Source organism: Medicago truncatula, chromosome 1 (assembly GCF_003473485.1).
Source record: "Medicago truncatula cultivar Jemalong A17 chromosome 1, MtrunA17r5.0-ANR, whole genome shotgun sequence".
NCBI classification, from domain to species: Eukaryota; Viridiplantae; Streptophyta; class Magnoliopsida; order Fabales; family Fabaceae; genus Medicago; species Medicago truncatula.
This window is the reverse complement of record NC_053042.1, coordinates 46,361,200-46,380,252: the sequence shown is the minus strand read 5'-3', so window position 1 is coordinate 46,380,252 and position 19,053 is coordinate 46,361,200. Positions and strand designations below refer to the sequence as shown.

The 19,053-nt window shown below is 31.1% G+C and overlaps 1 protein-coding gene across 2 annotated transcripts; it reads right to left on the bottom strand.

Moving 5' to 3' along the window:
• Positions 1-14,443: 14,443 nt before the first annotated feature.
• On the bottom strand, positions 14,444-18,821 carry LOC11405393 (GATA transcription factor 8). 2 transcript variants are annotated; one of them, XM_024785310.2, is made up of 4 exons: positions 18,705-18,821; positions 17,779-17,833; positions 16,847-17,067; positions 14,444-15,572 (listed from the first exon to the last, which is right to left on the bottom strand). In XM_024785310.2, exons 3-4 carry the CDS (start codon positions 17,057-17,059, stop codon positions 14,790-14,792), a joined length of 996 nt encoding a protein of 331 aa, XP_024641078.1. In that variant the 5' UTR covers positions 17,060-17,067; positions 17,779-17,833; positions 18,705-18,821; the 3' UTR covers positions 14,444-14,789. The 2 variants fall into 2 exon arrangements, with proteins under 2 accessions (XP_024641078.1, XP_003591890.1); XM_003591842.4 differs by lacking the exon at positions 18,705-18,821 and adding an exon at positions 18,053-18,302.
• Positions 18,822-19,053: the final 232 nt, after the last annotated feature.

Sequence of the window (19,053 nt, the reverse complement as noted above, 5' to 3'; positions counted from 1 at the left end):
CATGAAAATCGATGTCACAATTTATAACTCACACACATACTACCAGTAGTGTTGAAAATTTGTGTGAAAAAATCTCCCTTTAACAAACATACCCCCCTTCTCACATTAAGTGACACGGTTGACTCTGTCTAATAATGTGGTGGGATGTAGACACATATGACCTTCTTTGTTACCATATCCATAATCAACGGGGATGAGAAATTGAATATCATCTCCGTCCCCGTCGAATTTTGGTATCCCTGCCTCATCCCCATCCCAACAACGAATCATATTTTTTAATAAAAATAAAAGTATTTTTCAGTCCTGAATGCAATGTTGTAATGCATTATCCATTAAAGAGATGATGTCGATCGATGTCTATGGTGATGGAGAAGAGAGAGACCGAGAGTGTGATATATGGAAGGAGACAAGAGAGAACTATGATAAGTGGGTGTTATCTGAAAGACTGAGACTCTGACTGTGTGAGTGAAATGATTTAGTGTATAAGTTTCTATTTATATAAAAGGGATGATAAATTTATTTTCTACATTCAGAACGTGTTTGGGTATGAGTTCGGGGTAGTTACCCATATCCCCATCACTCGTCTTGTACCCATGTTTTGAAATCGGGAAAAACGAAACCCATATCCAAACCAAATCAAAGCGGGATAACCCGTCAAATTGTGTTTGGTTCGGGCGTATACCCGTGGTATGGATTTTGTTGCCATGTCTAACTATGTTGCACATGACAATGCATAATTTTGATCTTAAATATCTTTAATAATCTATTAAATTTTTTATAAAATTTGATATTTTAAAAATATTCATCGAGATAAATTCAACAATATTTTATTTTCTATAATTTAATTATGTATTAGTTAAAAAAAAAGTAAATAAAGCACATTTTTAAATTACATCGTTTAAAATGATACAGAGAAAATACTACTTAAATAAAACCACTATTACGATATTATCCCAACAATTGTTTAAAAAAAAAAAAGGAATGCTAACTTGTGCCCTTCAAACACAAATTAATGAGTCAAAAATGAAAATATTTTATTGAATTTAATGCATTTGAATTTACTTTTTACTTCTTCCGTTCCAAATTATATGACGTTTTGGGCATTTCACACATATTAAGAAATGTAATTAATATTGTGTGGGAACGAGATATTATGAGTTGTTTTACAAAATTGTCCTCAATAAATGATATGGAAGATATAAATGAAGGAATTGAAAGAAGAGAGAGTAATAAATAGTTAAGGATATAATAGGAAAAGTAACATTAATTTTTCATTGGTATTGTAAAGCTACATACAACTTGAGACAAACATTTTTTATAAAGTAACATACAATTTGGGACGGATGGAGTATCTTTTAATTAACTGAATATACAAAATTTAAGAGGATATTTCTATTTTTGGGTTGCTTAACATGTGCCGTAAGGGCACAAATTACCATCCCCATAAAAAAAAAAAAAAGTACTACTGTGCCTCAATAAAAATATATCACACGCTCCTATCACGAAAAGAAATCACATGCAAATTTTATTAATTAACACACTATAACTTGAAGTTGCAAATCAATTTAATGCCAACACTAATCAAATCGATGAAACTTCCAACGTATACAGATCAAACAATAGGGAAAAGGAAACTTTTAATTTGTAATAATGAGTATTTATGGAGGTCAAAAGCTAGGGAATCACCTCATCTCACGGTACCATAAAAAAACGAAATTCAATATTCCAACAATCAGAGAACAGAAGCATCCAGGAATATGTGTACTTTTTATAATCTCCTAGTAGAAGAAAAAAATTATCCTTAAGTATCGTATGAGTAGCATTTTTTAAGGTTTTTTTTTCTTTCTTTTTCTTTCTAGATTAGAGTTGAAGAATTATTATGAGTACCACTTAGTACAAATTTACTCATCTAATTAATTTTTATTGATTGTTCGATAAAATACCCACAATTTTTCAAAGGTAACATATATCTCACCGTTTTTAAATATGAATTTTTATCAATATTTGTATTTATCTTAAAAAATGAGAAGTCTTTGGCGGAAACGAAACTTTAAGCTATGAGAGGGTAATAAGATGGAGTCGATTGACAATGTTATAGGCCATGTCTAAGGAGGTCTCCATGCATGGCAGCATGCACAACACACTACTCCAATCGCCCAAACTGAGAAGCAGGTGCAGCCCGTGTATTGGGTACATCCTTCGACAAATTTTGTCAAGTGTAATATTGATGCGGCATTTTTTACAACAGAAAAAAGGTACCCATGCGAGTGTGTCTTCATGATGAGGGAGGCACTCTCATATAGTATGCTATATTGTGAGATCGTGATGACAATAGTGGAGGACGAAGCTCGGGATTTGTATCAAGGCATTCAATGAATTGCTGCTTCACTAACATATTTTGTTGATTGAATTGCATTAACTATTCAAACTAGTGGAAGTCACATTAAAAAAATCACCAGAGATGAAAAATGTACTGTACTTTTTTCTGTTGTCAAGTAATTTAGTGGATAGAGCTCGCACATTTAAATATGGAAAAGTGGGATGTCAGAGTTCGAACCCCGATCCCTACCTATAATATGTATTGTACTTTAATAGAAGAAAAAATATAATCACATTACTAGTAGTATATGGATTCAGTGCTGAAAATAAGGCAAGCCAAAAGTGATGCATTAACCATAGTCAACTTAAAGGTGCCCGAGGCTCTCACTATTTGGCCCTACCCAAAACATGGTTTGTTTCCCCAAACCCGTAAGATGAGGACTCTTGCTAGGTGGTTGTTGCTGTTTGCTCTTCTTGTGGTTAACATGTCCACATTTTTTTTTAGTTATGGACAAGATCAGCTAGACCGCAATAATCAATAATGTGTGTATAGGAGGAAGATTATAATAGAGTTAATCCAATATATTTGGATTCACTTCTTGGAAAGTTTGTAAAGTCAATTGTTTTACACGTAAAATAATGATCTTATATGAATTAGACTGAAAAACTATATAAACTTGTGAGAACATGACTGTTCTAAACAGTTCTACACGGGTCATACAATCCTATATATTATAAGTTTTTTGTTATAAGCTAGTGGTTGGCAATGCAAAACATAGGTTAATAATTAAACTTTTGAATAATGGATATGATAAAAACTCATATGGTTAAAAAAAACTAATTTAAAGATAGATAGATATATTGTGTCCGTTGAAGATGAACTCGTTTTACCAGCTGGATAACCCATCACTATATTTTTTTTATATATAAAGATAAGGTAGTGATATGTGATATATATATTTATAAATAAAATTAAAATTGGTTAAACAAGAGAGTAAACTTACCAACAACAAAGAAAACTAAAGATTGAGGTCACTGTCATCTATGATTGCAGGCATTGATCTTAATCATCATATATTATTTTGATTTTGCATTTGTTTATCATCTATATAATATAATATAATATAACATAACATAACAGGACAGTGATATATTGAAAGCAGAAATTAGACAGACAAGGCTTGTTAAGACACCGACTACAGTACCATGAAAAAAGCCAAAATATACGGTGAATTACTCTGGTGGGTCTGTTTTACTTAAAGACAACGATGCTGTTTTGTTTATAATAATTGGTGCAACTTGTTTGGATATCAACCATATTGTTATGCTTATAACGTAACAAAAAGAAAAAAAAACATTTTACTAAGGGGCATGCTATGTCCATCTAACAAAGCAAAGCATGTATGTCCCATAATCGTACCAGATATCAAGTCCATGTACGTAGGTAATTTATGGAACATACCATTGCACACGAATGCTATCGTGGATACACTTTCACCACTGTTTCAGATGAATACGTTTAGTCGTTTACATTATTGTAGATAAATATGTTTTTATTTTTTCACAAAATTTGGTTTTTAGTCTTTATAAAAATTTGGTTGAGTTACATGTTTGCTCACTTGATTTATTTTGTGCTTTCACTTTAATCTTGTAATTACATTTATGCAATTTTTGTAAACTTTTTCTATGTGGCATTATTAGTTGCGCTTCTCCGAATTAGTCTCTACTCTAACGTTCATATTTTTCCTCTTAATTATTCATATTTTTGCTCTCAACTATAATGTTAGTCTTCTTCCTCCTCTTAGACTCAATATAACTTAAGTGTAGAGTGGAAGGTGTTGTTTTTTGCCGGTAGAAGGGAAGGGTTTATCAAAGGGGATTCAGCTAATATCTCACTAAATGTGCCAAATTTATTGTTGAACTTGGAAGTTATAAAAGGATTCAACTAATGGAGTATCTTTCAACAATGATTCCTTTTTTCTTCAAACAAATGATTACGCTTAACATCAACGGGATATGTGACCTTAGTAAATTATCGATACAAAGAGTGAGTTGAACCATGACTCTGACACCGCTATTTGTTCTTGTGGAGGAACTTAAAGGCCTTGAGTAACGATAAAGATGATTTGGACACCACATATTCATCCAAAACTTTGAGACATAGATATATGGATCATTTCATCTATATTATTCTCAAAATGTGTTTTTTATTCAATGTAAGATTCTTACTAACACTTGACATTCCAACAATCTCTCACTCAAGTGTGAGCTTATCTATTCATTGGGTATTTATCCCCTTCAAACTGGATTTTTTTTAGTTGAATTGGGTATTTATAACCTTCACTTTCTAATTGGATATTTATCATTTACTCACTCCGTTTTAAAATGAGTGTTGTTTAAGGTTGTTACATTAAAAAAAAAACAATTATGTTGTCTATATACATGACACTTTTACTAAAATAGTCTTGTTAACTATTAATGCATTTTTCATCATTATAAATTAAATTAGAATGTGTTATTTTAAAAACAGTTTGCCAGTAATAAGTAAGGGATACTATTGAAAAATAACAATTAATGGTACATTAAAAAGTGAAAATGATATTCATTTTAAAACAATTTTATTTTGTTAAAATGACATTCATTTTAAAATCGAGAGAGTAATACAAATTATTGCTTTTAACCACAAGTACAGGCATACGGAGGTTTGGTTAATGCTTAAGGGTTATACTAACAAGTGCTTAATAAGTGTTATTAGGGTACTTGTTAAGGATTTAAAAATAAAAATAATTGTTGAATTTTATATAGAAAGGTTCTTTTTGTTATTTTAATGTGTTGAATACACAATTTTTAAGATAAAATTTCCACTTTTAAGTTTTTAAACTAGGACACTTGTTAGCATTTCTCAATACTTAAACACATAATACGTTTTAATTGGTACATCTTGTGTCTTGAATAGTTTTTAATTAATACTTTATCTGTCTCATTTCACACTTACTAAGAAAACTAAAACATTATCATTTGAAGTATAGTTTCTTCTGTTCTTCTTGAAATTAGTTTCACGAGAAGATGTAAAAACAATTTTTATTAGTTATTTGTTATGAAGAAAATGATAGGGAGAGCAAATTAAATGCAATTTGCATTTAATTTCACTTTGAAAAGATGATTTTTTTAAAGGGTCTTGGAGTGTCTTAAGGGCAATGGTTAAGGATTCCATTAATAGAAACTTTGTCTTTGAAATACACGTCTCTTTACTTTTTTTCTTAACAATAATTACATCTTTTTTGGTGCAAACTTATTTATTTTAGTAATTTAACCAATGCTCCAAGGGCAATGATTAACATTCTCCTTTTTTAAAATACTAACATAAATAAATATGAAAAAGTTTGTTTTTTTCCTTATAATTTGAAACAAAGAAAATGAATTTCATTTTTCTGTTTATAATTTGAAACAAAGAAAATGAATTTCATTTTTCTGCTTATAATTTATGACGGATGAAGTTTTGTTTGTTGATCTTTTTAAAAAATAAAAATAATAAGGAACTTTAATTTTCTTATTGATTATTTGAGGACTGGGGTATTATATCCTGTCGATTGGTTTATTATGTTGGTTTGAATGTCCTACATTAAGTGTACATGTGCCCAAAAAAAAAGTCCTACATCAAGTGTGAAATCAAATAAATACTTTACTTTCATAATGCAAAATTAAGATTAGGTGTGATGTCAATTTCAGATGTTGGATCTTCTAACTAAAATAAAAATATGCAACAAATAATAATACTAACATACTAAAACCAAAAAACCATGGTCAAACTCACTTTGCGAAGGTTTCCAACAAAGTTCATTATCAACAAACCAATTTATTCTCATAGATGTTGAGAACATTTAGTAATTATTTTCAGGGTTAAATATGTTTTTAATCCTTATATTTTGCGCTCCTTTAAAGAATAATTCATATATTTAATTTATTAAATGTTTTTAAAATCCTCACATTTTATATCCGTTAGCAAAATTAGTTTATGTTGTTAATTATCTAATGGAATGCTGATGTGGCAGTTAATGGGTCCTAAAATATAAAGACTATTCTTCAAAGTCAAGCAAAATGTAGGGACAAAAAACATATTTAACCCTAAAATAAATGGGACCTACTAACCGCCACATCAACATTTTATTAGGAGCGCAGAATGTACGGACTAAAAATATATTTAATCTATTAGCCGATCAGAGACAAAAGTATCTATTGATTCACAGTAACATTAGTTGACCCTGGCTATTTGATATTTCAACTCATATTGATTTACAGCTCAACCATAGTTGTGATTTTATAATTATGTATGATTTGAGTAACAAACAAGGGCAGGGCCGTTCCTAGTGTTTAAGGGGCCTTAGGCATAGTTCGAAAAAATGGGCCCTTACATAATACATCATAAACTTTTTTAGTTTCTTGTTATGATTTTACTAACGCTCTTTTCCTTCACTTTTCACTATAAGATAACAACTTTTTTAGGCAACATCTTCAAATAAATCAAATACTCTATAGAAACCAAAACTAAACAAAACTAAACAGATACAATAGCTTCTCCGAAGTAGACTGAAATTTTAGCACCTAAATAGTAGACACTTAATTTTTGACATCTAATGATAGGAAAACCAAAAAAATAAAAGTATATCAACACGTAATTAATTAAATTTTAGACATTTGGATACAAAATTCTCCAATGCTAAACACATAACAACAATAATACTTGATAAACAAAATTAGTGTTAAATTTTTTAGAGTAATCTAAGATACAATAACTCATTTGTTATACTACAAATAAATCATTCATCTTTTTATATGCTATAAGTACCAAGTTTATATTACTATATTGATATAATTAATTTATTTTGGATACTTTCAAGGAAAGATTAAGATTAATTTCTTCAGTAGGCCCATTTTCAACTAAAATATAATTTGTTTGGTTATGAAAATTCTCCCAATTTTTTGGATAATAAATATCACATGTATTTTTAATATTAGTAAGACACATTATTAGGAACAAAGGGCCCCAAAAAATATAAATAAAATTCTTGGCACATTATTAGAAACAAAGGGCCAATTTTTTTTGGGAGGGTGTATATAGAAAGCTTTGTTTCATATGGGGTATATATAGCAAATTGCATCAAAAAGGCCAAAACTAACGGACTGCAACCCAGCTTTTCATGCAATTTTCGGGCCTGCCAATATTTTACTATATAAACCCCCAGAAAACCAATTCTTACTATATACACCCCGAACAATAAAAATTTTTTAGGGCCCCCTACCGGCATGGGCCCTAGGCCGTCGCACTCGTGGCCTATGCCTAGGGCCGGCCCTGAACAAGGGTCACACACAGCCATGCCAAGCATGCATAGTATGTATTAATAATAAATCAATGAGAATGTGTGGGAGGGAGTAAGTAGCCTATAATATGATACTAAATGAAATCTTGATGCTTAAGATGAATGAATATGGTTGATTAATAATGCTATGCACGTGGTAATACGCCGCCGGAGGCTCCTCTGGTGCTGATCCGTTGGTCGTGGCCGTAGCTGCCTCTCGCTTCTTTGTTCATATATCAGGAAAAGTGAAGCTTTATTATTACTGTATTCTAATTTTTCAGGGGATTAAATTCCTTTACTTTTTTTTTTTTTTTGAGAGAATTCATTTACTTCATAAGAGCTAAATTAGCCGAATTTAATTAGTATAGTATACAGTTACTTTATACGTGCATGCGAACATAAAATTATCATGTCAATTAATGAATATAATAAAGGAGCTATAGTGAAGTCAGAAAATTGATTTTTTAAAAAAGTTAATTATGATTTTAATGTTTGATTCATTTTTAAATTATTGATTACTCATTAATGATCAATAGTAATTAATCTAGTAATAATTGCAACATCTTGGACTTACATGTAATATTTTATCGTTGTCTTTAACATGCAAACAAAGTTGATGATATTACGTGATAATCTTAAGTGTTATACTTTGTGGGGTATTACACTTAAAACAAGGTAGGATAAAATTAGATTAAGTGTAGTCTTGTTAATCTGATGAATTGATGATACTATGGGGATTGAACTTTTGATGTTACTGTACAAACAGTGGGGTGTTACTCACTATATTTTTTATGATATAGGGCTAACTTCACCAAAAAAATCATTTTCATGACTTCACCATAGAATTTTCCATATAAAATGCATGAGTTCTCATATATTAATTGATTGATGTGTCAATACGTGTAAAGTAACTGCATACAGTCATAGTATATTAATTAAACTTTAATTAGTCCCCTTTCGGTATGTAAAGATGAGTCAAGATCCTCCCTATTTGTCATTCTCCATTTCTTTCATTTAGAGAGATAAAGACACATAAAGTTTTGAAAAAAATACAAAATAAATAATGATAAGACTCACATCCTATTTTTTGTGTTTATCTCTATACACTTTATATGAGTTGAGATTCTCTACATTTATAAAAATAAATAAAGATTGCAATTATGAAGGAGATATAAACACAAAAAATAGGTGGTGATTTTTATTATTAAATAGGTTCCACCACCATTATTAACTATTTTCAAGATTTTTTGTCTTTATCTCTCTAAATAGAAGAAATAGAGAAAAGTTTAAATGAAGAGGATCCCAACTCAATTTATATAAAGTAAAAGATAAATGATTTGTTGACATTAAAATTTTGATTTGGAAATGATGGCCCTTATTTTTTGTGAGTTTTTGAAATGTATGTGAGTGTTGAAGATCAAGATGATAGAGATAGAGATAAACACATCTGATATTCATATAACATTTGTACATTGTTCAAATAACACAATTAAAAGAAATATCAGTTCATATATATATATATATATATATATATATATATATATATATATATATATTGAATAAAATACAAATAAAATTTAATACTTTTCAACTTATTCAATAATACTGCTTTTAAAATATTTGTCATTTAGTTTAACTTTTGTTTCTAATGAATGAATATTACTATCTTGAAGAATAAGTTAAGTACTAAAAATAATTTTTAAATGAAATTATAGGATTATTAGTTATCATTTTTAATATATATGTGTTCATGAGATGTTAGCTTAGTGGTAAGAACTTGATTTTATTCATTTATCATTCATTTATTCATTTATCATTCTTAATATATATGTTAATGAGGTGTTAGTTCAATGGTAAAAATTTCACTTTGTTCATTTATCATTCTTAATATATATGTTCGCGAGGTGTTAGCTCAATGATAAAAATTTGACTTTGTAATCGCATACACATGGTTCGAATTTCACTCAATTGATTATTAATATAACTATTATTAATAATGACTTTTCATGCATTGCTAGTTTGTGGAGTAGATGCAAGTTTATAATTATAAAAAAAGTTTGGGTTAGTTGAGTCCCGAGATCGCAGACTCACCAAGCATATGAGTACGAAAAACTTTAAGAATAAAAAGAGTTTTGACAAACATGTTTACAAATTACTCACTAACGAGCTTCTCAAGTTGGTATTTGAACTCACACTTTTGTGGACATGAATGCATGAACAAGTTCTTATCAATTGGACAAAACTTTGTTGACGAGTAGAAGCATTTTAATTCAAAGGTACTTATTGCCTAAAAAAATTGAGAGAATTATCGTTTTGTTTCTCTAAATTGTTGGACTAAGAGAATTTGTTTCTTCAAATTCATGAAATGGACCATTATTCCCTGAAATAATTTTTTTTACTTCAATCTAGCTTCTTCATGGATCAATTTCATGAATATGTATTGCAAAATAGAGACAACCCACAATATTATGAAAACATGTTCTAGCCAAGTAATATTATGAAATAATTTTATTTACTTCAATCTAGCTTATATGATGTATTGCAAAATAGAGACAACCAACAATATTATGAAAATATGTTCTAGCCAAGCAATACTAATTAACGTGTCTGCTTAGTATTTGTACGATATTAGATGGTAGAGGGGCTGTATAAATTGATTGACACTCTTTAGTTTCAAGAACTAATTTGAGAAATAATAAATTTGAGAGACCAATGATTTACTATAATTTAGAGGATCAACATGATGATTTTTTTTATTTTTTTTAAGGAACATGATGATTTTCTCTTAAAAAGGTTTATAGAAATTGATCTTCAAAAACTATATTTTCGAAAAAGTAATTGGCATCACTGCAATAAATGTCTGACCAATGAGCGATTGAATGAGATGGCTTAAATTTCCTTCACTTTAACAAGAGATCTAAGGTTTGAACTCAACAATGGAAATAAAACAGTAAAACTCATTTTGCCGCCAATTGTAATTCTTCTTGTCTTGAGAAATTGATCTATGCATTTGCGTATGGAGATACCAAGATTGCATAGAAAAGAAAATTTACTCCATGTGTATAGTTAATAAATTACAATTTTATAAAGAATAATTAAATTGAAGGTGTATCACTAATATATTTTTAACTTTGAGGGTACTATAACAACATAGGGTGGGTTTGAAGAATTTATCTAAACCTTCAAAAATCTTCATTCAATTCAACTTTTGAGTTCCCATATTTTGGAAGGATTTTCTTAAGAAGCAAAACAAACCCCCTTATTTAAGCTGGAGGACTATCATTTCTTCCATTTCCCTTTATTTGTCCGTGTTATCTGATGTAGGTTTGGGCCATTTTGAGTTGGACTTGGTTAGAATTCTTAGTCCACTATCTAATTTCTTCTCTAACTCACTTAAATTAGAATAAAAAGGGTGAGGTGAAGAATATTCATCAAATGGAATTTACGTGTTGTTACAAGAAATTTATTTGTGTGATATACATTTAAAATAGGGATTTTATTTATATATTTTTAGATATTTATATCCAAGCTTTTTTTTTATCTTATTCTGTGAGCATAACTAAGTTGGTAGGAACATTGCATATAATATGTATAGGAGTAGGGTTTACATCCCAGATTCTCCTCTTATTTGTCTTAAATGGTAATTTTTTTTTTGAGAGATTAAATGGTAAATTTCTAATCACTAGGTTATTTGACCAAAAAAATAAAAAAAAAATTATTTTACATTATATAAATATTTGTGTGATTTTCCTTCAAAAAAAAAAATATTTGTGTGATTTATAAACAAATATATTGCTAGAAATATACTTTAAAATTACCATATTTATCCTTTTTTTTTTGGTTACATCCATATTTATCTTTTAAGATGTCATCAAACACCACAAGTCTATTTTAAAAAAATAAAAATCAAGCACCACAAGTCTTCAATTTGATAAAAAATAATGTATCATATCTCCCGTACCAAAGAAAAATTATTGGATCGTGTTAAAATAAAAATGAATTGCAACAAATTTTACGAAAGTACAACGTTAACAAATAAAAAATGAAAAAGATGTGGCATGCAGGATTCAATTAAGTGGCTTCTCCTTTCTTTTTGTATTCTTTAATATTAAGCCACTTTTTTTTTATTAAGAGATTCATGTAAAATGTGTTTGGCCCAGCTTATTCCTTAAATGAGAAGAGAAGTTAAATAAAGGCGGGCCAAACATAGTCTTGAACTTCAAAATAATATGAATGAAGAGTTGCGTTGCTAAGCAATGATCAAATATAACTATTTATAAGATGATATAACAGTTGAAGATTGTGACAGATTTAGGATAGGGGCTGACTGATCAAAACGACTATAAGTATATAACCAAAAATGAATAAACTCAAGTACCTCCGTGAACATAGTTCAGTTGGTAGGCTTACCATCATCTCATGGAACACATTGTGGATAACTCGCATCTAAGGATACAGAGGGATTGGAACAAAGTATGGAGGTTGAATGTGCTGAACAAATTTAAAGTCTTCCATCTCGCGACAGACTTGGCCAAAGAGGAGTGCACTGCCCGAATACATGTGTGATGTGTGTACTGTCAAAACAGTTGGGAAAATTAATGACATAAATTTTTTTAGTTGCAACTCAGCAGTTGAAGTTTGCAAATAAAGAAGTGGGATATTGGAATATCATTGAATCTTATGTGGAGCAAGCTGAAGGATTTGTGAGTCCATATTTAGTATGGTAGATTTGACATTATCCGTGGCAGATTACTAGCATGGTAGCTTTAACGTTATGGTGGAGAAGAAATGGAGTGATATGGGAAGATACCAACAGAAGTGGATGTGGCTATACAGACTAGCACAATTTCTACGGAGTAAAACCAATCAAAATCTCTATCAAAATCTGCTAGCTCGAACCATGACAGCAGCTGCGTGCAAATACAGAATAAGTGACCAAGCGGATTTCTGAAATGTAACGTTGATGCGGCCTTATTTATAATGGATAACATGTTTGGTTGCGGTATGTGCTTGAGAACTGATAAAGGTTAGGTAATACAATCCAAAACAGTGTCGCAATTTGGCTCCCCGTCAGTAAGTAGCAGAGGCTAAAGCTTTTGGAGTGTTGGAGGTGCAAATTATGTTACGTGGTTGGAATACTCACAACATTTATCTTTTTTTAACAAATATGGGATAATGTTATATTAGGAGACAAGCCAATTGTGTTGCTCACTCTCTTGTGAGGGGATCACGATTTTTTGCTAGTCCACAATTTTTTTTATTACAATCCTCCTTGTATTGATACCATTGTGATGAATGAAATGCATTAGGTTTGCTTTGGTAAAAAATATTTTAAGGTAGTAAGAGGTATGGCCTCACGTACATACAAAATGAATTTGGAATATCACATTTAAAGTGATACATGGATGCAAATTCCACTTTGAAACAATAAAACTCGATTTTATAATCTATTTGGGAATGTTTTATATTGTGTTTCGCAGGCGTAATATAACATATTTTAAGGTCTTCGCAATGGAATTTCAACCAAAATTTTGACCACAAGGCCACATTTTATTCAATATAAAGTTTTGCAGCGTAACCACAACTTCAACTTAAAACCATTGGTTTTGCTTGTGTCTAGCAGGACTAACTTATGTTAGAAACAGATTTTTGAATAATTTATTCTAAAGTCATCAATCAACCTTTATAAGAGATTTAGGTTTTTCACAGACTTGGAAACTTGTAATCTAAGGAATTGGAGATAGATGCTAATCAGTAGCAATTTTTTAATAAATGAACAGATCAATGATTATGCTTTCATCTTCTATACAAAAAAACTGTAAGAAGTTTCTCTACTCAGACCTACCCCAGTATGATAGAGAACTTGAAACAAACTTGCTTTTGAATAGATTGGTTATTAGACCTAAGAGGTTGGTGATTAAATTGACCCAATTTTGCACGTTATTAACAATGTAATCTTGGTTACTTGAATTAAAATATACATAAAAAGTAAACATGATGATGAAGAGGTAGCTTGTCCTTTTATGATTTTATCAAAGTAGTAATATGTCTTAAAATATGGTAGATGTATATGTCTGAAAGAAAATCATATCACCTGGAGAAGTTGAAGCAACTGAAATTCATTTGAGCAATTAATTGAGCTTACCAGCAAAGTACCATACAATTTATTGTTAGTTGTTAAGTTATGGAAGATCATGACATGTTGCCAAATCCTTTAAAAGGAACCTAAACTCATAATTAGATTTATATATTAAGCATGGTTCTTACCTTATAAGGCATGAATGAGTCTTACCAATAAGAATCATCATTTCTTTCTCTCAACTTTTTTCTTTTGGGTTTTGGTAGGTGTCTCCCAATATAAGTAATTTGCATTATAAATGATGATTACTAACATGTCTTTTTCTTCCATGTTCTCCCCACTTCCTAGTTAAGGAGTCAAATCTTAAATCCATGTAATAATAATCACTTCAAAAGAAATTGTTAAATGAAATAAAAACTTCTTCCACAGCATAATAGCATATCCTTTATGGGCAATTAGCACTCAGAACCAACTGGCACAGCAGAAAGGTTTTGGTATTGATTCTTGATTTTATGGTACATTTCTTGCTTCACAGAGAATATCAGCAATATGACAAGAATCTAATACTTCCAGGCATTCATCAAAATGCAATCCAACATTCAATCCAGTTAAAGTTTTACTCAAAAAATATATATTTGGGACATATTCATATAGATGTTAGTATAGGATATATGCACAACCAGAGTGATTGAAATGAAACAAAGCAAGTGCAAATGCAAATCTTGTCTCTTACTCAACTCAGAAAATTTGCTACAAATAAACTGCAAAAAGAATTCCCATGGATATGGATATTATAAAAAGAATGCCAAAGAAAAAAGACACTGACTCCTACTGACCTAAGTGATCTAAAATAACTAGACCTAAGATCCTACCCTTTTCTTCCCTTTTCTTCTGTTCTATTGATCCTATTCTCCCCATTCCAGCCCTGTACAAAAACCAATGACCAAAGGAAATAAAATTCAACAAAAAATAACATACGACGCGACTCTAGGTAAGGCGAGGAGAGAGAAATCTCCAACTAGGCTCAGTTCCCTTCAAATGTTGTATTCCAAGGCGAGAACATTGGTGTTTGGAATGAGTTCAGCCGAATCTGATTCAAAACTATCCTTGCATCTCATTTCAAGGACCTTTTTGTGCGAATTGGAGTGCACAGCTGGACAAAACGTTGGACTAGCAGCAGGCCGGTATTCAGGGAAAAGTCGGCCAGACTTGTACCGAACACCGCAAGCATTGCAGAGTGTTTTTGGCCCCATTGGACCTGCCCTCCATTGTGGAGTCTTGGTTATCTCACAATGCATGCATTTCCTAACAGGTAGTGAACCAATCTGTTCACCACTGTCAGCAGGAGCAGTAGGAAGTGGTGCCTTGATTTTCTTTTTCTTCTTGGTTTCTCCAGAAGAGAGCTTTGGTTTCTTGACAATAATTCGGGACTCAGCAAAATTTTCAAAATCTGAAGACATCGCCTTGGTGGAGATAACATTAGGCTGCATGTTCTCCTCAACAGAAGAGGAAGTAGGGGAAATGAGTTGCATGGCAGAACGAGGGTTGAAGGCTGTGGGGCGTGGACGCTTGGTGCGTGCACGTCCGCAAGGCACGGGGATGGGGACGTAAATCCCTGTGGTCTTTCCACCAGAGCAGGAACTACTGCTTTCAAGGACAGAAATAGGACTTGGTGTCTGAAATTGGTAATGCCCAGAGTCCTCCTTGCTGACAGCTGATGATGATGGCTGCTGCTCCACCTTCATTGTGAGACTCTCCTCACAAAATGAATCGTCCACAATATTGGACACCCATTCCAATGAAAGAAGATCTTCGAACTGCAATAATATAACAAGATTGATCAAAATCACAATTTTATTAAAAGAACAAAGCTTAGATTGTAATAAAAACAAAAACTTAGATTCACATCTTCATCTATTATTCTTAGAGGCTAGTTTTATGGTGCACAAATGAGATAAGTTTTGCATCATGCACAAGTTATTTTCCACAATTCGATCAATAAATCGCATCAGTGGATCAAATGAGATATCATGATACTTATTGATTCAATGGTGAAAAACAAAATATATGTGTGCATTGTGAAAGCATGTTTTTACATATAACTAATATTGAAGTATAAACACAATGATTTATTAAAATGTCATTCAGTTCAAGCAAAGAATACAGTTTAGTAGAGCATATAACAGACACAAAAAGTATATTACTCTTCAAATTCAATGAAGAATAAGAATTTGTGCTTTTGTGTTAATTAAATAAAATAAAAAAACAAACATGGGTTGTTACTGGCTAGATTGACCACCAATTTGAAGGTTCATTATTTATTTAGGTGGGTGCTCACATCACGTGATAATCACATGCAAAATCACATGACATCCAATAATGATGATCCAAATAATTGAGACAGCGCACCCCTCAAATTGGAGAGTAGGGTGGAAGTGATGTGCCACATGTCACCGACACAATCAAGTGACATGCCAAATGACCAAACTGCCCTTCTCCATAAATACTTTATATTAAAGATCTCAATTGGTTAATAATAATAATGCCTTCCAATTCAAGTAAAGCAATTTTCAACTTTTTGGACCAATTTTAGAAAATAAAAATAAAATATTAAAGTATAATATTTTTCTATTAGAAATAAAATCACATGGAAATATAATATTTACATGTATTTTACAAATTAACTTAAAAAGTGATAACATTCAGTGATTTTACTTTTATTTATATTTTGGTCAAGTAGAGCGGTTTGATTTTTTATAAGTTGTATATAATTAAATTATATTAAATTTTGTCAAAAAAAAAAAAATTATACTTCAAAATAAAGACAACACAAAGAAATGTTCCTAAAATAATTCAAAATGAGTCAATAAAAAAGAATTTAGAAAAATCACATAATCCGTATGACAGGCTGGAAATAGTAAAGCTAACATTCACAAACAGACAATCAGGTCCGTACACGGAACTATTATGATGTCATAATCAATCAATCAGACGGTTACAAACAAAGCTATTACAGTATGAATTTATTTATTTTATTTTTCTGACAAAGCAATTATGAAATAAATTATACTTTAAGTAACTCTCTACTCACCGGATCAACGGGGAGCTCCGCCGAGAGGTCTGAAGTACTATTGCCGGAAAAAACCGAGTCAGACTCATTCGGCCAGATACTCGCCAACGAGTTGTAGTTTCCCGCGGAGGAAGGCAATGAGGCGGCAGCGGTGTCAACATCGTCGACGGGGTAAATGTCATCAATGTTGTCAAATAAGTTGAAGCAATCAATCTCGTTCATTGTTCCAGCCATTTTCTTCTCTGCAAGTCAAATATTTTTTCTTAGAAAACGTAAAATAAAGTTCAGTTTTGTAATAAGTGAAAAACAAAGAATTCCTTTGTTTTTATAGAGGTGATTGCGCGTATGTATTAATTGTGCCATGGAGTATTTTTTTACGGAAATGTTTTAAATAAAATAAAAAAAGACTAAATTAAATAGGGCAATGTGAGTTTTTTGTGCAATTATTTAATTTTGTTTTCCTTTTTTAAACAAAGAAAATAGAAATTAAAGATTTTTTATTATAAGTATGAAATTCAATGTTTAAACAAAAAAAAAAAGTTAATTTTTATGTGGCAGCAGCGTAATTCATCCAATGAGGTCACGCCAGATAGATATTAAAATGACTTGATTGGATAAATGTGTAAAGATTTCATTGCATCGTGTATATAATATATAATTAAATAAAAGAGTATGAATTCAATTAAGTCAGCAAAAGCCCATTGTATTTTAGCCACCGCTCGCGCTGGTCCCAATATTTTTCTTTCGAAACAACACTGTCCCAATTTATTTATTTCATATTATTAATACTTCTTCCGTCTAAAATGTAAGCAAAAATAAGTCATCATAAGTTGATGTAGCTAGGACGAAAGAAGTAGTATATTAATTTCCAGTTTCTCCATTTATTTTAGAATCAAATAAGCTGATGTATCTTCGGAATGGAAAATTGAGATAAAATTAGGAGGGCAGCTAACCTTGTTGAATTTGAGTAAACTATGACGCAGAATGTATAATTTCACAATTCAACTCCTGCATAATAAAAATAAAAAGGTAAGAAGAAAATTAAGCAAAATGGTGACAATTTATTCCTCTCCAAAATCAAAATTGTTTATAATGAGTAAAATGAAAGAAAGCAAGGGCAAAATTGAATTCAACCGACACTGCACTCACTCACTAACTAATGTTTCTCAACCTAAGAAAAAAACTAGAGAATTTGTGAAGCAAATGAGAAAATGAAAAGAACCAAACCTGAAACAAAACTTAGTTGTTTATTTGAGGTGAAATTGAAATTAAGGAAAGAGTAGTGAGAGAGAGAGAGAGAGAGAGAGAAATAGTGTGTTAGAGTGAGTTATTTGAAAGAGGAAAGAGGAGAGTGAAGAAGGTTTAAATGGTAAAGGGGGGGTTATGAAAGAAGAGAGAGAGAATGTGATGGATGGGCACTGGTAGGTGAGGCTCCTTCTTCATTGCTAGCTGTCTTTTACTATCCCCCACTGTCGTGATGTTGAAGTCTTCTTTCTTTCTTTCTAGTTACCTTACCCCTCTCTCTCTCTCTCCTCTTTCTTTAGAACATTACCCACGGGTCCCACACTTCCCACCCCTCCCTGTCTCCTTCATCCCTTTCCTCCATTCACGGATTATTACCTTCATTTTCTTTCAACAATTCATATTTCATTCATCACATACACAATTACAAATACGTCGGCATTGATAATAATTTGAGAAAAAAATATATATTATTTAACGTAATTATATATGTCTGAGTCGTGTCAAATACTATCTGTACATAAATTTCTATGAATATAAAACAAATGAAAAAATATTTTACCAATTTAACGTTAAAAAAACACAATTGAGTTTTGAAATTGAAGAGGAAAAATGGTCACATGATTTGGGTTATTACCTTTGTTCTTTGCGGTTTAAGATTGTGGGAAGTGCAAGTATAATGATTCTTTAAAAGAGGAAAAAGGGGGAAAAAGTGAGAAACGAAGAAGAGGATGGTTGTAGTATAAATAGAAGAAAAGGTGCAAGTTGGAATAGTCTTTAACCGCCGTTGTTTCAGACACGGTTTGTCTTGTTGTATGTTTTGTTACATAAAACAAACAAATATTTACTGCATGGGTTGAAGAAAAGTGGTACTGTACCATGAAAATTGTTCAAAAAGTCAGAGTTTCCTAGAAGCGCGTGATGTACACGGAAAATCATTTAAGTTTTTGTTTTTGGTTCAGAAACCGATAATTGTTCTCTATTCT